The sequence below is a fragment of the Convolutriloba macropyga genome, chromosome 4 (genome assembly GCF_964194025.1).
Source record: "Convolutriloba macropyga chromosome 4, txConMacr16.3, whole genome shotgun sequence".
NCBI classification, from domain to species: Eukaryota; Metazoa; Xenacoelomorpha; order Acoela; family Convolutidae; genus Convolutriloba; species Convolutriloba macropyga.
The window spans coordinates 56,518,136-56,539,431 of NC_134471.1; the positions used below are offsets into that span (position 1 = coordinate 56,518,136).

Consider the following 21,296-nt stretch of genomic DNA (forward strand, 5'->3'; position numbering starts at 1 on the left):
CAAGTCTTTGTCAGCTTCGATGAAAGGGTAAAACTTTCTATCCAGCGATTTATGAAGACAGATATTTGCTAAATTGGGTAGCGTGCAACCAAGCTTTAACATATCAATTTTCTGATCGTGATAAAATTTCATCATTTTCTTCATGGCTTGTAAAGTGGGTACAACATCTTTGTTATTATACCAACGAAGGAAATCTCGAAAAGTTTTCATTTTCTCCACCTTCGACAACTCTTCTAGGAGAGCATAGTTTTCTATTCCAGTTCTAGGCTTTTCTTTCAGTCCCATTTCCCGGAGAACTACTGACTCCTCTTTTCCAGATTTAATCAACTTTTCGAACTGAGCGAAATCTTTTTCCAGTGGATTTAGGTTTTTCAGTTTGCTGAAGAAGGAATCGTAATGTGGAAGATGGCTACAGTCAAGTTTCGATGGCGAATCAAACCATTCATATGGGAAATATCCTTTTGTCTCTTCGGATTGATATGCTTTCAGAAAAGAGTCCAGAGTTGTTGCTCCACCGAGAAAATTTACTATATCGAGAAATTGAACATCCCCAAATTTGAAAGAAGTAAATTGATTTGCCTGTTTGATTACCGTAGGTGTAGCAGCTTTGTCGTTGAGGAGATGAGGAATGAGATAGCTTTTGATTAAATTCAGATCATACTTTCCACTGTTGAATCCAAAAACTGGTAGAGTGTCAACATAATTATTGAAATGACACTGGAGATCAAGGAGCTGCTTTTGTTGGTGTCGTAAGAAATTTTTAGAAGCATTTCTATCTTCTGTTTCACAACTAATATTTGATTGAGTTTCGGAAACAATTTGCAGTCTAGAGGAAACATCATTCAACCTGGTTTTGATCTCTGCTTCCACCTCCAAGAACTTGGATCTCACGTCCACCTTGTTTTTTGCTGCTAGTATTTCCAGTTGAGCTACAAAAGATATGATGAGACGATTAGGATCGTTTTCGCATATGAAAACTGGTTCGTCCAACAAATTTGAAGAGATTGATACCGATACAGGTAAATGAGTACCAATCCATGATGTTGTCGCTGTGTTATTGATATCAACTGAATGAACACATATTGCTTCGAAGTCGAAGACGGCTAAATTTTTGAAGAGAGTATCATCTGCTGGATAAGCAATTGAGAAGTTGTCAAGCTTCTCAAACAGTGTTTCTCGCAAAGAATAAACACCTCTTGGATAGACATTTTTCACTAGTTCTTTACAAGTTTTCAAGTGACGATTGAAGTTTCCGGAATGGTTGAAAAAGACATCACAGCTGGGACAACGAAGTTTCTTGAAGAATTTGTTGATATCATTAACATAACAAATATGGTTGTTATAACGAAGCAATTTGATGTTTTTATCATATCTCTCAACGCTTCGTCGTACAAGTTCACCGATAATTTCACCATCTTCAATGTCAAAATCATAGACGAAAATATTTTGTTTTATCAGTTCTTCAATTATAGGAATTTGATCAAAGGAAACACCTGTGACGTTTTCAGGCTCACAACCACTTGCAGTAACAAAATTGTGAAAAATTTGTATTGCCTGTAGTTCAACATCTACTGATCCAAATAAATGAATAGCAATTGCACGGAATAAACACAAATTATCGTTATACCGTTCATCGTGTTCGTTTGAAACGAGACAATTAACCTCAGGGTTCCTTAACAATGGTTCTGGAAGAGGAGTATCAGTGCAACCCATAGGTATATTCGTAAGAAGCGCTGCAAAGACAGTAACATTTGTAATTACTGTGAATCGCCATTTTGAGTTTTGGCGTTCTTTTGTACATGTTTCAATCAAGTCAAGTTTCTCGATTTTGTTCTGAAGGTTTAATAAGTCGTTTCTATTGCTTAGAAGAAAAGCTCGGTCCAGCAGTAAATTATTTTCATGCGGATAATAATATCGGTAATCGTTTGTCTCTACATTTCGCAAAATAAACCCCATTGCTAGGTTAACTTTTGCAGCACAGTTGAGGTTTGTGAAAACTTCATCGATTTTTTTATTGATCTTTTTGTTGTCCAAATCCGATAAACTGAAGTTGAAAACTTTCTGTCTGCCATGCTCAGCATGCATATCGTCAAGTAAATGCTGACAAGCTGCCAGTTCTTCTTTCAATGATTCGCTATCATTATCAATTTTCTCTATAATCTCACGAACACGGTTTGTGCTTGACGACCCAACTTTTGTGCTAGCTTGATGTGCTTTCTTGCGATGCAGTTGAAGTGAATAGAAACTTGGGAACTGTTTCTGACAGACAACACATTTGTTCAGTGTATTACGAACTTTTGCTCAATGAGCCTTCGCAATATGGTATGATAGTTCTGCAGCATTTTTTGTCGCAAAATTACAATTCCTTTTCTTACAGTAAAGCGTCCCTATCATACATGTCTTCCGGTGGCGAGCAATATTGGTCTTTACAACAGATTCTCCACATTTTTCACAGTTGACGGACAGGTTTCGATCTTTTGCAGGCATTTTGTAATAATTGGGTACGTTTAACTATGGAATGAACAAATAGATGTTTTATTTTTATCGAAAAGTATTGACAACTGAGTCTTAGAATATGAATAAACAAGTGTCTCTCAAGTTCTGCAGAAATTCAAGGTGTATTCATTACTACATGCGAGCAATAAAGTTGAAATATTTGTTTATGTTACTAAAAATAGATTTCATTTCGAGTCGTCAACCAATCACGGCAAAGTTTGAAAAACTTCGTTAAATTGGGACAGCCATTATTCGTGTACAGAACTTCAACAACCCTGATTTGTTTTCTTAAAGTCTAGACAAAATTTATTCGGTTTGTTTACTTAATGTCTCGGTTTGTTTACTTAATGTCTAGACAGAATTTATTTGTTTACAAGCAATAAAAATAACAATGTAAAGAATTTTCGTCTTCGAACGACCTTGAAATTTTGTTTACACCATGTTATCAACTCAAACCCAATAATTCATAGAGGTATATCACTATTTACTCACTCAGTTTAGTCTCTTACTATGGTTGAAGCTATGTACGAAAACAGTCCTGAATACTTCAAAAAATTTCAAAACGATTCAAATACACTATTTGCAACAAAGAACCAAAACCTCAAGATTCTGGAATAGAAAATTATGCATACGGTTATCATTCGTCTTCGACTGTTATCGATGGTTGTTCGTTTGGTTCCAATCATTGGCATCTCATTTTTGAAGATACAGGTCCCGAAGATAAAATTGTTTTTTCTTCGTATGCTCCTGCGACGATACCTTGCCTTGTGACTTGTTTTGAAATCCTTATTTTGCCTACGGAGAAAAATTTTGTTACTCATGGTGCTATTGTCTCTCGCTTACATGTTGCTGTGGAGTACTTGTCAAAATTTAATCATGTTTCAACCAACAAAACTAAAAAACAACTTCCTCTGCCTAACCCTGCGAAAAGACTCTCAACCATTACTACTACCACTTCTAACAAACGTGCTTCCACTATCCCCGATGTGACTGTAAAACGTTTTTGTCAACTAATGCTTGGTGAACATTCTTCTTCTCTCTATCAGATTATGGATATAAATTTAAGTGGGCAGGGAAGTTTTGTACGTGAGACTTCAGACTATTTAATAAACTTTCAGTTCTGTAAAAATTCTACTGTCTTAAATAGTGTTGTGATAGAACATTTAATTCAATTTCACTCCATATGTTTTAAAAATGCCAACAATTGCAATTCATTTACATCAGGTACAAATGGAAACTTACTGCTATAAAAATAGTGCGCAATATAGATACAAAATAAACCACACAGTTGTGAGTCTGCTGATTGCAGGGGGGATTGAATATCTCTTCTGTGCTCCATAACATCCATCATCATATGCAAATCAGTACATTGCTGTAAACGGGAGAAAATATCTTTGTAGGCAGTCAGAGGTAGTGCTAACGGATCTGCAAAGTATAGTACGGGGTATGCGTAGCGTTTGGCAAGCATCACCCAATGCGTTCCAAAAGAATCAGCTCGTGATGCGTTTACAATTATAAAACTGTTAACAGGTAAATTTAATGGATAATTGTCAGCGGCATAAACACCTCGAAATTTGTATTTGAGATGCTTGCTCTTTTGAACTTGAATATAAATTTGATCTTCATCCATTAGTATGCGTTCATAGGCAGAATATTTTTGGATACGTTTCTTGCAGAGTCAATATACACCGTAGATGATTTTTCGCCGAGGAAAAAAACTTCAACGTTAATTGTTAAAGCTGTATCAAATTTTAGCTCGACCGATATAGACGAATTTGTTATTTCAGGATGGATAAAATCATGTGTGGCTTCTTGCGTACTAGTCAGGTCGAAAACCATTATAAAATGGTTTGAAAATTCACTTAATGGTATTCCATGACCGTTTTCTACATAGGCTAATGCGCTCATTGAATTGTAATACAAACGCTTGTTGTCAGTTGTTGACATTGGTGTACCGGCTGTAGCGAAACCATTTCGGAACACTGTAATCTCACGCAGCCCAAATTTTTGATAGTTGAAGGGATTTACTGTGTTAGTTCCATTGAAAGCACCACCAGAACATAATGCAATTATAAGCCGTCTTATGGGTTCTTTTGTAAAAATATCTTCGTGCTTCCAACTTTGCTGCCCCATTGTTGCAAGAAAAGTTTTTGTTATCACTTCATTGTATCGATATATTGCAGGTGTTCTCAAAAGTGTTTTCTCAATGGCTCCGACTACGTTGTCTGATACAGTCATCTTTCTAACAAATAAGTTTGCTTCATCGATTTTTACTTTGTAGTTTTTGCCAGCTGCTTCACTCATAGTAGCAAAATCATCTTGTGACCTTCGGAAAGAAATTCTCAGGGTAACTCCGCTTACTAATTGTTTTTCGCACGAGAAAAAATCAACAGCTAGTTTTCCATAAAGGGTAATTTGAGCTGATTCTCTCGCAGCCTGCTTTCTTGCATCTTTTAGTGCATTATCAATTGCGCTGGGGTTTGATTCATACTCATAACCTTGACACTTTAACCAAGTCTTCTTTGCATCTGTCCCGTGCGAGAATTCTGTTTCTATGAAACTTTTGTGAGCATAGTGTCCATTGGCAGAAGAGATTTTTATTCCATTTGCAGAAACAGTGCAGTCAGCAAATAGGGAATGAAGGACATTATTCACAAAAAATGCGGAATCAGTATTAGCGGGATCACCTGCGTCATATCGTAAATCAGTTCCATCGACATTTTGTATTTGGCATTTCATTTCCAAATAATTTTTTTTGCAAGTCTATGAAATTGTTGCGATCACCTACCATTTCAAATTCGAGCGATGATCCAGATGGAGAATAAAGTGGTCCAGTTTTTTGCTCAAATGATTGATCAAAGGTGACTAGCAAAGGTGGTTTTTCAAATAAATCCAGGGAACTGTGAGTGGCTTCGGAAGGTATTACAATATTAGTTCGCATTTTTGACTCGAGAGAAAAAATCCAGTCGACTTCTTTTTGGCTGTGGTTTTCGAGAAATGATTTTTTTAGTGGAACGTTTCTTGTAGGTTCGAGGTTTAGCATTTTGTTGTCTTCAACGTTTAATAACTTGCCGGCCTCGTGTTATGCGTGAATGGAGAGACCCACCAAATTGTTTTCGGGCTGTTTTTGCAACAGTGCTTTTCAACGCCTGCTTTGCCGACTTTCGTTTCGTTGCTACTTCAACCAACTCAGGTGCACCCTGCACTAAAAGCTCTCGGCCAATTTTTTTGGCAGCGGGCCATATAATTCTTCTTGCCAATGGTAAAGCTACTCTTCCAATACTTGCTGCGAGGGCTCCAAAGCCACTTCCTCTTTGACGATAATGACCGGAGAAATGTGGCATCGACTGTGATGCTTGGTTGCTGTAGTAAGCTTCCATTTCACTTGATGTTTTGAAACTTTAAGCCTACTATCACTTTTCCTGTACCATTAAATGGAATAAGTTTTCCGGCTTCGTTCCTCAACTCCACTTTAATGTTCTGAATATGGTTAGAAAGTATGGGCTTGTAATCCAGAATTGTAAATGTCTTGTGATGAATAGGTGTAACAGTGTTTATGCTGCCGTTTCTTAAACGCCTTTCGGTCTCAATGATTTTATTTACAGGAGCTCTCACGTCTCCAATAATTTGATATTCTATAACGTCTATGTAGACAAAGATTAATTGTGAGCCACAGGTTATATCAACTGGAAAATCACTTTGGTGTCTATTGAGAGTTTTGTGTGATTTGTATCCAATATGAATGTATCCATCATGCGAGTTGTCTTTTATACCCTTGAAGCCGAGAATACTTGGAACTTCTTCGTTTTAAAATGAAAAACCCTCATTCGCTCCGAATTGTAAAACCAATTTATGAGTAATTTTGTCAAAAGTAAAATCAAATTGTTTAAACTGAGCAATTCGCCTGAGTTCATCCATTAGTTGATCCAAGCTACTGTAAATGCCTTTGCGAATTTTTCTGAGGTGTCCACTGCGATTATTTGAGGCGTCGAGTTCCACTCCCGAGTTTTTATAAACGACTAACCCGTTTGAATTGACGTTGTTGATGTTTGATGGGAAGGATATTGAAGATAAAGCTACTTGCCATTCTCCATCCAAAATAAGTGGTTGAGATAACTGGTTACGGAATTTTGCCATTGTGTTTTCACCAAAAACTTCCATTGATGCGTTGGATATTAGGTGGCGGGATCCATTTTTTTTAATCTGCAGTAACTAACACGTTTACTTGGACTAATTCCGGTTCATAAAATTTACCTTCAATTATGACGTTGTTTGCATCTATAAGATTGTACGTTGGTGGACTCACGGTAGCAATTTTGAATATCGTAAAAACTTCGTCTGTATAATTTTGTTTATAAACTTTTCTGAATTTTTGTCGTGCTTTGCAATCCTAACAAGGTCTCCTTTTTCGTATTTTGGTTTGTACTTTGTTGTGTTGATTGCTAATGATATTAAAATTGGTTCATGTTTTTTGAAAACTTTATTAGGTGCTAAATGGGTTACCCGGTTAACACGACTGTTTATAGTATTTACAAACTGGGGTAAATCTTCAATATATGTCCAAGTCCACTTTCTTCCAAATATTTGTAAATGATGTTTTTAAGCGATCAAATGTTCCTCTCTGCAAATGCCGACTTGGTTTCGCTTTCTGTTGTATATAAATGAATTCCTTTCTTTTCACAAAAATTTTTGAGATCTCCTTTGAACTCTGATCCTTTGTCTGTCCATACTTTTTCTGGTTGTTTCTTCTTGATCATTTTTTTGAACGCTTCAACAGCATCTTTTGCACATAAAGCTTTCATTGGTTGAACTCGTAAGTAACGTGATAAAACATCCACAGCCACTAACAAGTATTTTACACCGTTGTTGTGTTTGGCAACTTTATCCATATACGCAACATCGACAGACCAGATTTCATTTATTCTATATGCAACAGCTTTCAGTCGGGGAAAAGTTTTCCTGAATTGTCTGTATTTTGTGTACGGGGCTTTCGACTGAAGATAGCGAACAATTTTGTCTCTGGTGAAACCGCTAGCCTTCTTCAAGTTAGCAATGCTACCAAATGCAGCACTGCCTTTAGTGTACAATTTGTCTAACTGTTTAACTTGATAGGAAGTAATTCTCCCAGGGGCTGGTTGGTTTGATTTCTTTTTCTGCCTCTTCAAAATTTCTCTGGTCGTTGTCAGAAGCTTTTGTTTTCTTTCGCTGGGATTTTGAAGCAACTTCTTTGTCCGACTCATATTCCAAAAATTGCAGTCTCTCTTCAGATGATAAATTTAGAAACTTTTTGGCGTATGTGTTACAAGTCAAATGCGAACCAATATCGAGATGCGTTAATACACTGAATTGTTCGAAAGATAGTTTGCAAGTGGTTTGCTGTAGATTGTAAAGAAACGTAGCAGCAAGAACTTCTGTATTTGTACCATTAATAAGCAATCTCTTTGATGAGTCCAAGGAAACAGAATCTGATTCCTCTATTATGTCCAGTATTGTATTCGCTCTTTCAAACTTTATCCCCTTCAAGATTCTAATATCATTCAGCACTCCTTTTTTGATAGTCGATGTGTTGTCTGTTGTAAATGATTTTGCCATAGACTCGTTTATTGTACTTCTATCATTCACTGAAGCGTCAGTTTGTTGTTCTGTATCCTGTTGCGAGGCAGAAGGAGCTGATGGTGACTTGTTTCTGTGGAGAAGTGATATCTGCTTGGCTGGATTGTGAATATTTTTGTTGCTGAGTAATTGAGAGACATGAGGTTGTTCTCTTGTATGCATCTGTTTAGGTATTAACACAAACTCTTCAGTATGCATTTTGTTCTAGATATTCAATGCAGGGTAATGCTATGAGTTGAATGAGATTGTTGCCCGAGGGAGATCGAATTTTTTTAACCGTTCAGTTTTCCCTACTTTCCTGTTCGAAAGTTGACGCAGAGTTTTTTCAATTTTTTTTAGTTCTTTTTTATTGACTGGAACAACTCCAGAGAGTACGTTCATCACACAGTCACTCAGAAACCAAATGAAGTCGCCGTCTTTAAGTAACTCGGATTCAATGTTGGAGTTCTTGTTTGTGCTATTTGCCCATTGCTTGAGCATAAGCAAATGTTTCCTTTTCATTCGTAATTGGTGTAACAACGGCTTCCTCCGAAGGAATGTAAAAAATTGAAGGATTAGGTCCAATAATATGTGACGCAAATCGTAAACCCTGACTGGTTTTGGGATCGAGATCAATAATAAAATGTCCAAAGGGCTCCGCAGTTGCTAGTTTGTATGCTTCTTTTATCAGTTGGAGACAATTCAACTGTTTTCCAAGATATTCAATTTGTTGAATGTCACGAAGCGACTTGAATAATATTATGTGTGTTGTATTCAGATCAATGGTTCTGGACCATTTGCTTTGATGGAACAAATTATGCTTGACGTATATAACATGTAATTTGCGATGACGTCCTGAGGTAGCTATTTTTACAAATTCTTTATCGTTGAAGATTTCTTCACATGAATCGTCATAGATAAGCAGACAATGTGATAGATTTTTTGTTATATCAAAGCCTGAGTATTTTAGAAACTCAATCCCTGGTATAACTTGTTGCATATCTTTGAAAAGTGGTTGGAACTCTTTGTAAAAATAATAAATTTTCTCAAAACGTGGATAAAAGGTCGAACCTTTTAGCATCCGAAACAAGAGTTCTGTTTTACCACAACCACTTGGTCCTACAATAGACATGAATACCCTGTCATGTGTAAGAATAACTTTGTTCATAGTTTGGGATTAGGTAAAATGTAACCAACTAAACTCGATAAGAGAGCAATCCAAATTGATTTCTCTTCACAGCTTTCTGATAATAGAAAGAGCATAGAGAAGCAAAGAATGATCATTAAGACAATGATACTAACTTGAACAAAAAATATTACTTCGGACCTTGGCACTGTTGAATTTGAACAACAACGCCATGGGGGCCTCTCCTTGTTGTTCACATCAAAGACTAAATTACTGATACCGGCGTCAGCCTCGTCTCTTTGATTCATTGGAGAAAAATAATTAATTGAAAAATGAAGTGAAACAAGGATCAAATAAATTGTTAAATTTTTGAATTATTTACTGGGCAACTGTTTTATGTACCAGAACTCAAACAAATTGAAACCTTTAATATGACTTTTTATCTCTAGTTTATAACAAACGGTTGATGAGTCATTTTCCTCGAACGATGGTTGATTGAAGACTTTTTCAACTTCGGGGTGCTCCAAGACATATAATCGCAACTCATTCGGCATCTCATTAAGTGATATCTCACGTTCTGGTGGTGTTTTTTTTCAATCTAAATTGAGGAACGTTTTTGTCCGCCCATTGCTTCCAACGTGGGATTCGCTTATCTTTGGGGTACTGCATAGGCTTCTGGTTTGTTTGGTTCATAGCCATAATTGAACTGATTCCGATGTTCTCGAGCTCTCTGTTTATTTTTTATGTACAGTTGGAAGTGATAGAAATTATCTATCACGGGCAGGAAAGCCCTAAAGCTGTCTAGCTCGTCGGGAGAAAGAGTAATGGTTGCAAAATAACGCTTTGCTGCTGCACTGTAAAGCGAGTTGTAACGCGGTTGTTGTGCTGTGTTTGGCTTGTTGTTGAGATAGTTCGCTCGGTTCTGTTGATCACTTGAAAAATTATTCTGTATTGGTGGAGAAGGATCCTGAACTCTGTTGAATATTACAATCGGCTGATCGTCAAGTGGAGTCAAGAAAGTGAATATCTTCAAGTTGTTTGACAGATAAGTTGTTAAAGTTGCTGTGTCTTCTCTGTGCATCACTTTATGTCCACTGTGAAAATATTCTTGCTTTACGTTCCGCGCAGTGGTTTGATAATTGATGGTTTATTGAACGAAAGTTTGTATGATGATAACAGGGGGGAACTTGTTCTTCTGATATTATCTCTGAGATTCGGGGGCAATTTAGATCTTCCAGATTATAAACAGTTTTTTGTAAAAGCTTACTGAGGAGCTCACACTTTTCAATGCCTTTGGCAAAAAAGTTTTTCCGTGTGAATCGGAAACTGAAACTCAGAAAGATTGTTTTCAACTCACAGTAAGGTATATCACCTTCGTCCCAATCAAGACCGTGTAGGTTATTGGTCAGCCAAATAACAGTTTGTCTATCGTGTGCGGGTAAATCAGCGAATTTAAGCGGCGGTTTGAAAAATATTGTATCGTTGTAACTGGAACACAAACTGAGTTCTTTAATAATAAATCCAAGTGACTTGAGTTTGAAACCTTCGAGATCGAGGACAATAATATTTGTGGTTTTGCTGCCAAAATTTTCTAACATTCCAATTCACGAAACAATTGTGAATGAAAAATTTTCACTGATAGAATGAATAATATTCCTGTCAGGTGTCCAAAAAGACAATTGTTTACTGGTGAGTAACGGAAAGCGTAAACATATCCAGGGCCTTTGTTTCGGCAATCTTTTATAAATCCAGCGGCGTCATGCAGTGCAGCATGAAGTCGTAGCACTTTGCTCCGTTTCAATAAGGGATCTAGTCTTGAATTATCAATTCCAATGAAACCACCATAGGGTCTAAATTTAAGTGCTATTTCTCCGTCAACTTCTGGATCTAACAAAGAACAAGCAGCTACGAAATATAATTGTCGATAAGATATGTGTAAAATTTATGTTACCTCTCAGTGATAAAACTTTCTCATGAATGAGCTTGATGTCTTTTGTTCCTATTGTGTTCATTATTTACTGTTTACTGAACGTGAGCGTTTAGAGTTTTTGTTTATAAATCTTTCAATTCTGATTGGTTGTCAACTTGAATAATAAATCAAGCTTTCCGATTGGTCAATTTATTTTGGAAAGTTTTGTGACCCTGAACATGTTTGGGCATGATCCGATGACTCTCTACTCAATATATCATTAATGATTTTATACATCTACGAACAGGTTAGTTATTATTTTTTTTGTTTTTGTCCCATTTATGTGTACATTTATGGACATAAGTGATTATGACCATAATTGTACACATAATTACGTGAAAAATTATTTCCTTGTACAACTCTGGTTTTTTTTATCAAAGTGTATATTTATATATGTATGTGTATGAATGTATGTATGTATGTATATATGTATGCGTGTATGTATGTACGAAAATATGTATGTATGATTGTATGTATTTATGTATGTATGTATGTATATATGTATGTAAGTATGCATGCATTGTGGTGTATGTTTGTGGTAATTGTAATTGGCTGATGTTTAGCGGAGTGTTTGGGGTGTGGTGGTAGGATGAATGTTGTTGTTTGTCACACCAAACGTGTTTCACAACTTCTCATATTGATTAAAAGTGAAATAGCGTTGAAAATTTTTGGACCCCATTTTCATAACATTTCACATTGATTAAAGCCAAAAAATTGACAAAAATTTTTTAGACCCCATTTTGCAAAAATTTTTACAAGTTATTGTCCCCCTATGGGACCAAAATTTCATTTTTCGAAAAAAGTGTTTCCGACATTTTTTTCACTCACAAAACATGTTTCACAACATTTCACATTGATTAAAGCCAAAAAATCAAGGAAAAATTTTTAGGCCCCATTTTTCAAAAAATTTTACAAGTTATTGTCCCCCTATGGGACCAAAATTTCATTTTTCGAAAAAAGTGTTTCCGACATTTTTTTCACTCACAAAACATGTTTCACAACATTTCACATTGATTAAAGCCAAAAAATCAAGGAAAAATTTTTAGGCCCCATTTTTCAAAAAATTTTACAAGTTATTGTCCCCCTATGGGACCAAAATTTCATTTTTCGAAAAAAGTGTTTCCGACATTTTTTTCACTCACAAAACATGTTTCACAATATTTCACATTGATTAAAGCCAAAAAATCAAGAAAAATTTTTTAGGCGCCATTTTTCAAAAAATTTTATAAGTTATTGTCCCCCGATGGGACAAAAAATTCAATTTTCGAAAAAGGTGTTTTTTTTTACTCACAGAACATGTTTCAAACTAGTTCACATCTTTTAGAGACAAAAACATCAAATTTTTGTGAAATACAATTTTTTTTCAGAAAAAAAATAGGAGCTGATCAGAACCACAACGGGGGGGGGACATTATGTATTAAGATAGGGAATGCAGAAATTGTCCCCTAGGGGGGCACTTAGGGGGACATTTACTGCGAATTTGCGTTAAATGTCCCCCTAAGTGTCCCCCCTAGGGGGACAATTTCTGCATTCCCTATCTTAATACATAATGTCCCCCCCCCCCCGGTGTGGTTCTAGTCAGCTTTTTATACTACTGGCGTTAGAGAAATTTAATTGAATTTTTACAATATGCTGCTTCCTGAATTCCATCTCTTAATGACATCTAAATAACAAATAATGATGCTAACGTAAGAATCTAAACAGCTTCGAGTTTGGAGAAATGTTATATGATTCTGGGAGCCAACGAGAAGGCCCCTATCTCTGGATAGCTATATATAAATTTGTTTGAAAAATCAATAGCTGCCGACTAAAACCTACTAAATAAGATTAGTGACCAGATATAAAAGAAACAAGAAAATTATTATAAAATTCTATATGGACCAACATGCAAACGACTGAAAACTTTGAAGTTGAAGCTCAGAGATATGCAGCATGAAAATCTCGGATTTGAAAATAATAGTTTTTTATCTAATCTCTTTCTATTTTGATTCTGGGAGCCAACCAGATGGCTTCTATCTCTCAATAGCTTTATATAACTATATTTGAAAAATGAATAGCCGCCAACTAAAACCTACTAAATCAAAATAGTGAAAAGATATAAAAGAAACATGAAAATTCTTAAAATTTCTATATAAACCAACATTCAAATGATTGAAAACTGAAGTTAAAGCTCAGAGATGTGCAGCATGAAGATATCGGATTTGAAAACAATAGTTTTTTATCTGCTCTTTTTTTCCATTTTTCCTAATATTTTGGAAAACAAATGGAACGAGAAAAAAAGAACACTTGAATTCCAAAGATAGATAAAAATACTATGCCAATGGGAGTGTAGGGTAAATGTACAAATTATTGCTTTTTTTGTTTTGGACAAAAAAATAATTTATTTTTTTAAATCAAATTTAACTCAATTTAAAGTCTGTCCATGATAGGTTTCCAAAACATGGGCAATAAGAAGTCGGTGTAATGCGATGTTCTTAATGTAATGTGATTTGTATTTGAACTTGAAGCGAAGGAAATTTGTTCGTTGTTTTTTTTTGGTACTGCACTGTCGAACACTAATTTTAGGAAAGCTGGAGCTCTATTCGATAAAACTTTTTGCATGTAGGTAGCGTCTTTAATCATCAAAATGTTTTCAAATAGAAGTGTTTCATAATATAACTTTAGGTCGTGAGATAAGTCATATTTTCTTCTGTTGAAGCAGGACCTCAAATGTTTCAAGTGAAATTAGAAGAGAACCCTTAACGCCACTCAATAAAACTGCACTATAGTGGAAATGACAAACAACTAGTGCTCATAAGTATAACTCTTGTATGAACTCGGAAAGAGCGCTTGATTGCATAAACTGCTCTTACTCCACACGAAATTTCTTTTTCCGCAATAAAATGTTCTGGTAGGAGAGATAACTTAGTCTTGTCTCCCCGTATATAGTATGTTTTTAGTGAGGCGCAACTATTAATGGTTTTATATTTTTTAACAAATTCTTGAAACATAGATTCTGGATGATCAAGATAGTCGAACGTTTGCTAGGATAATTGCGATAGATTGTAATGAAGAAATTGCATGAGTATAATTTGTTTTAATAGGTTTAATTGTTTTTACGGTTTAAGTTTTTCTCCTATTGTTTCAGCCAGTATAAGAGTCGCGATTTGATCTGTTCCAAAGCATGATTCAAAGATGTGATGTTGCGCTCGCTCTCAGCTTGAATAATCAGCATTGATGTAATCAAAAAGACGGTTGCCAGTTTTTGATGTGGGTGTTAGCTTGTAAGACTCTGATTTGTATGGCGTTAAAATTGTATCTAACGACTATTGTTCTTTTCATGAAGATAGTCAGTGTTAAAATCTAAGACAACTAAGTTTTAGTTTCGCTGGCTGTTTGATCTATTTAAATAACTAAAGTCTGAAAAGGGCTACTGAACTTTTCTATTGGATTATACGCTCGTCCAACAATGAAGATGTTTTTCGAAGTGTTCTTGCATTCAAACCGAATGTTTTTGAAGTTCAACTCTTTTATGGATAAATTGTTTCTGAGCGTGGGGATAAAAACTTTAGGAATAAGAAACATAACGCCTCCGCCTTTTTCGATTTTGTCGATTTTCTCTTCGCGATCTGCGTGGAAACATGGTACTGATTCGAAATCAAATTCCCACAGGTTGTGGTTATGTTCCATTGTCAATCAGGTCTCAATAAGCCCTCAGATAGTAATTGACCAATGCCCAAGATTAGTTTCCTTAATGCGTTGCGTTTCTCAATTATACTACGACTGCTTAGATGAACAAAATTTAATGTTTTTTGGAACTGAATTAATTAAACGTTTGATTTTCCTGGCTGGGTGTCTCTGGGCATGGGTTTTTCGCAATATCTTTGAAGAGTTCTAGGTGGTTTCTAATCGTCCATGCTGAGAATATTACTTTTTGGGAAAATATAATGTAGAACCAAATAAACAAACATTTTATGGAGAGAAAAGCAGTTCTCCGCTTCGAAAGACTGGTGCTGACATTTTTTAACATGATTGTGGTAATGGTAGTTTTGACGCGGGAGTTTGCTTGGCCAGATTTTGCAAGTTTTTGTCTATTGGAGAACATGAGTTAACAGAGAGAAGGTCTATCAGTTTTAAACGTCTAATACACAGTCTTAATATGGCTGATAAATGCCACTCTGATGGCGTTTAACATTGAGAGCACTATAATTACGTTTGTTGTATGGTTGGTGGCGATGTGAATGTTGTTAATTTCGAAATATTGCAAATGTTTTTTAACTACTTTTGGTGCTAGTGAAACAATTCCGGCTGAAAAAGGCAGATGAGCTGATTTTTGAAAAATGGTATTCTATTTCTGTAGTTTAGGTGGAGATTGTCATGATAAAAAACATTGCAGTTGCCCTCATTGAAATTAGTAGTCAGTTGGCTGAGAGGAAGTGCCTTGCAATTTGAATGCTGTTGATTGTTAAATTTTTTGTGCAACAGTTGATTTAACGCGTTTATGATGTTTTTGCTTGATTTTCAGGCCTCCTTCGAAGTGGAATGATCTCACAGATCGCCACCATATCAAGGTCAAAATTATTGCAACAAAGCTCAAACAACTCAGGAAATTCTGGAAATATAATATTTTTGTTTGATTTTGTCACATTGTTACTGCGATCTTGGATTATACGAGACGTTATTTTCTTTTCCTCTCGATCACTGAAGACCTTGATTTTTTCCCGGATGTGGAACCTCGAGCATGGATTGCGGAAGTGTTGTGTCTGACTCTATCAATAACTTAAGTTTTTATCAAATACTCTGACCGTTTTGGAGGACAAACCCCTTTCTGAAGATGATATGCTGCTGTGGCCACTGGCGTCCTCTGTAGATGAAGATATTTTTTTTCAAAATTTTTAATAACATTCTTGATAAACTGTTCTTTTTCTTCTATTTTTTTATTTGAATCAACATAGAGTTCCCACATATGGGCTTTGGATAGACTCATGAAGGCCTCTTGAGACAGCTAAATAGAATCTAAATAGAATCTAAAGGAACTAAATAGAATCAGTTCAAAAAATGGTTTTAATCACGGTACAGTATAGATAGATGTAATTTTGATGGCGATAATTTTATGAAGTAGCCAGCGTGTTTTTGAACGTTCAAATTTGATAGAAAATGAATTAGCTGCTATAGGTCATATGATGAAGATTACCGACTGTTTAGCTAGAAGTTTACCGCTTGTCTGACTATTAACGACTGTTTAGCATGAAGCAATTTGTTTATTTTTCATAACAGGTCAATCCGTATCTTAATCTTACTGTTTTTGCTTTAAAATCCCTTGATTCCCATTTTTCCCCGGATGCGTTCTTCCTCTTCGCTGAACTCACTTTTGATGGATTATCTGAGAAATTTTTGTACCACGCGCAAATTTCTCCCACGAGCCACCTTTTAACTTATAATTGTAAACGCCGTGTTTTGCGGAATTGGATAGCAGACTGAGCAACTATTCAGGGCCATTCTTCTAAAGTTTAAAGGAGGTTTTATCTCTATTTTTCTCCTATGCAGTACTAAACTGTTTTTTTATGTATTCTTTAAACGAATTCAAGCAATTAAGTTTTTAATGTGAAGTTTGAAATGTTTTTTATCACCAGGGTTTCAATAGTCTACAACTGAAGTATAGAATGGGACCGCGTTATACTTACTCGAGAAGTACTATATATTTTGTGCTCACTTAATCTAAAAACTTTTTCTTTCTTGCTTTTTATCTGATCAACAGTTCGCGTCACACTACAAATCCCCTCGTTTTACTGAAACTGTGAGCACAGGTATTTCAGATAACAGTTCGTTTGACCAGTTCAACTATGGAAGCGATAGAATTTGCCTTTCATCTGAACAATCTGTACATAGAAAAGCTGACTAATTGCTCTTCTCTCCATTTCCGGTTGTTCGATCACGATTTCAGCCAATCAAGTTCTTCTGAAAGTGATTTTCAAGCCGGATACGTGTCCATGGCTAATTCCATTTCCTTAAATGATTCAAAGGAGAAGATAGCTTTATCTACTTCAAAAAACTTGAAGAGAACAGTTAATGGAAACTCGACAGTTCAGCAAAGCAGAACTAAGTTGTCCAAAAAAGTTGCGAACCCTCCGAATTTAAAGCAACCTTGTCAAAATGGTGTAGAGCAAACAGTGAACAGTTTCAGTGAAGCGAAGCCAGCAAAACAATTGGTTGTTTCTTGTGTGCTAGACGGCGCTAAAACATTCATGTGCACATTGTGTTCCTACAGAACTACAGATAATAGCAACATGAATAAGCATAGCAGAAGAAAGCATGGTGATCACTTGCCGTCTTACAAATGTTCTACTTGTGACTTTTCGACCCCTGACAAAACAAAGCTGAAAAACCATTACATGTCAGATTAAAGGAAATATGTGAAAGAATGAAAAGAAAAAGGAGAAGCATTTGATTCTGTGATCTGAAAATTTTTGTGTTTGTGGTCCGTTCATGTAAACTTTGAGGATTCGATGTTATGAAGATTGTGTTTTGAGAATACTCTGATTGAGAAGGAAGTTTTTTGACCCAACTGTAGTTTATTGATCACTATTGGTTTTTCATCATCAGCATTTTAGCAGTTATGTTGTTATTTTTAGTACTGTTTTCATTGATTGGTTAAATGTCGTTCTTTTTGTAATTTTACGAGGACACAAATTATTTAGATAAAAACCAATTTTCTTTTATTAATTATTTTCAGTTTAACATTTTAAAACTGAATATTGTCCTTTTCACATCATTTTTCAGTTAATTGCGATTGCACGAGCGAGCATATGTTGCAGCCTTAAGTTTATGATCTATTTCAAAACACCGAGATCATGAAACGGTTATATTCTTATGTGACTTTATATTTTTTAAAAAAGTGTTCTAGTTCTATTCCTATTCAAAAACGGGCAATTTCATTAAATTCTAATATCTTGACCGGGTCCTCACAACGAAAACTTGAGTCTGAGATATGGATCCGTGTTTCGCATTTTTCTTGTCTATTTTGGTTGTTTTTGTACTTTTTAGCTCCTTTCTACCTTTCAGTTTTTGAAGTTCTTGAAAAAAAAACCTTTTGAAATTTCTCGCAACTGAGATTTCGGTTATACCTTTTTCTAATGGAAATGTCTGAAAAGGTTTTTCTGTGCCTCAAGTTTATTGATCCTTGTTCTTCCTTTTTCAAAATAAAATGCAACAAACCTTTCAGCAATTTTCAGCCAGCAATCTTAATTTCATTTTGACATTCAACCAATTCGCTACCTGATCACACTCATAATTTTACCAATTGAAAACCCAAATTCAAATGTTTCAAAAGTTTTATCATGATTTTTCCTGGATTGTTTTTCAGGGTTTGTTTCGGATTTACAGTTCATTCTACGATGTCTCTGTAAATGGTATCAGTCTACTGTTTGTTGTTTTTAACTCTTTGTTTAATTAACAACTCATATTTAACTTTTTTTTGTTCTAAAAAACAATTAGATATGATTAAAATTGGTAACAAAAATCAGTCGGGTTTCCAAAAACAAAAGTCGTGTCTTGGTGCAATAATTGCCCTTACAGAGAAATTCAATCATTACGACCTTGAAGAAAGAAGAAATAGCCCAATAGTTTTTTTTGGATTTAGCAAAAGCTTTATGCGAGCTAATGCATTGGTTTTGCTGATAATAAGAATTCCACTGTTTTACAATTTGCAGATGATACAGCAGTGTTTTATCATGAAATTAATCAACAGTATTTAAAAGTTGGGGCTGAAGAAATTTTGATGGAAACTAAACAATATATGAAACAAAACAAGCTAACCTTGACTGAAGGAGAAGTAGACTTAGAGTTTCACAAATGAAAAGTCACCAAATGTCAATTGCGTTGAATCCAAAAGTCACTCACTGAGACGAAATGATGAATGCAGGAATTAAGGAATTTTTCATTGCAGAACTTCATATAGCAAAAACTTCATTAGATGGATTTTTCGATGTTATTCAACAAACAAACACATATGATGTCAAAATTTCAAAATCATAAACAGGAAAAATTAAAGGAAAAATTTAAGAAAAACTAAAGAGATGCAAAAAAGATACAAACGAGTTTCAATGGACCAAAAAATGAGGGCCTGAAAAGTTTATTTAGTTGTTCAGAAGAAAGAGGTGTTCTTTTTTGATTTAAAGTATTACAACATGTAACTTTAACCTCGAGGTTATCCTAATTTACATGTTGGAGATTTAATTTTATGTTGTTCTGATAGACCCAGACAACCCATTGTACAAATGATTTATCAAATTTCCCAAACAATTGGGTATTCAGTTTGAAAGGTTATACTATTCTCACTAAAGGTGTCTATGCGTTACAGCCAGCAAAGATCAGGCTTCATCCGTAGATTAGTCTGCCTATTGAGCTTCTCTCGCTATTATCTTGAAGCTGCTTCTCTCATCAATGTATCTAATACTGCTTACTCCAGTCGATTGGAGTCTACTGACAAAATTGCTGGTCAAAAACTCCAGTTGTCTGCAAGTGGCTGTGCTCGTTTTGCAAACTTTCGAGTCACTTCCGAAAACGCAAGAGCAACTCAAGGCTAATTGTATGAAGTAACTCCTGTTTCATGACAATTTCTGATAAATAGTAATTTTTTCTCTTCGGCTTTTCTAAGTGCAATACTTTTCCCGCATTTAAAATAAAGCTTGGCTGTTTCTCGGACCAATTTAATTAATAAACTTGCCTATAGTTATCAAATATTTTCAAAAAAGAATTGAATAATGTTTGAGAATGTGTCAAAAGAGTTTCAGTTTCTTTGATGGAAGCGTTGGAGATATCTTTGTCCCTAAATGAGGGCTGCATGTTTAATCTCAACAATTCCTCGATTTATAAGTTTGCACTGTTTGATCAGCTTCAGCAGCTACCGATGCATCTGGGATCCTCGGCAGGAGAAATTACAATTAGTCCAAAGTCAAATTTGAAGTTGGAAACGCCACATAATGCAATTTTGAAAACTGATGCAAATAGTCATCAAATCGGTGCGTCAAAGAGATCGAATCCTATTGCAACCACCATTCGATCACCTGTTAAAAAGGCCAACTTAGGCTTGAACAAGCCGCCATTGCAACCAATAGGACCGGTTGAGTCGGCCAAAAACGGCAACTGTTTCCTCCTTTTTCTCACACTTTGCTTTAGAATATAGTGACTGTTATAATAAATAATCTTGCAAGAGAACAGTCGGCTTTGGACAGGGGTTTAGGGTATTTTAATAAGGATAATCTGGATTATGGATTGACCAATTATGTTCGTTTGTTTTTTGTTTGTTGGACTCTACAAGGCAACTCCGTGACATATTTTTGATGGAAACAGTTGATAAATTCAGTACTCGAACAACAACCCCAATTATGGGCAGTTTGTCATTTGAACAATGTACGAACATTCATGTGTGCATTATGCACTTACAAAACGAAGAAGTCGAGTGACATTCAGAGACACTGTCGTGGCAAGCATGGTGACAATTTGCCACAGTTGAAATGCTCATGTTGTGATTTCTCAACAGCGGACAAGTCTAAACTCAGAAATCATTTTGTGAAGATTCATGGTTTGAGTGACATGATTGCGAAAGTCGCCGTTGATGCAACTGTTAATGGGGAGTAGTTTTTGTCTACTGATTGCGAGAGTTTTTTAACGCAGTGTACGTCTTATGATTTACAATAGGTGTCGCATGCTTTTTTTCTCGCTGTAGTTATATATTTAGTAGTTTGATGTTTGTTATGTTCTTAAGCTTATATCGAAATTTGCTCGCGCTTAGTGTTAGCTTATGTCAATTAAATAATTTTTCACTTCAGGTTAGTCCAAAATCTTTATAACACAATTTTTGCCAATTGTGTATCAGAATAACAGTTGTTTTTCAGTGTCAACGGTTATTGAGGCAGAGCTAACATCGGGATGGTGTTAAACTGGCCTGTTTCGTTAGGTTTCAAATTGTTAATAATTTTGGCTTGTTTTGCAGTTGTTGACAATTTACTGAATAATATAGTGCGTAAAAAGAAAGCTATTATTTTTAGAACTATGAGGTGACAAGACACTGAGTTATAATAAGACTATGTTGTGATTATCGCTAGCAATACCATAAAAGTTAACAATGTATCT

The 21,296-nt window shown here is 35.4% G+C and overlaps 1 protein-coding gene across 1 annotated transcript; it reads left to right on the forward strand.

Annotated features, from left to right (window-relative positions):
- The first annotated feature begins 19,951 nt into the window (after positions 1 to 19,951).
- On the forward strand, positions 19,952 to 20,816 carry LOC142338543 (uncharacterized). The gene is made up of 2 exons (XM_075388331.1): positions 19,952 to 20,302; positions 20,527 to 20,816. The coding sequence occupies exons 1-2, from the start codon at positions 19,963 to 19,965 to the stop codon at positions 20,799 to 20,801; spliced, it is 615 nt and encodes a 204-aa protein (XP_075244446.1). The 5' UTR covers positions 19,952 to 19,962; the 3' UTR covers positions 20,802 to 20,816.
- The last annotated feature ends 480 nt before the right edge of the window (positions 20,817 to 21,296 follow it).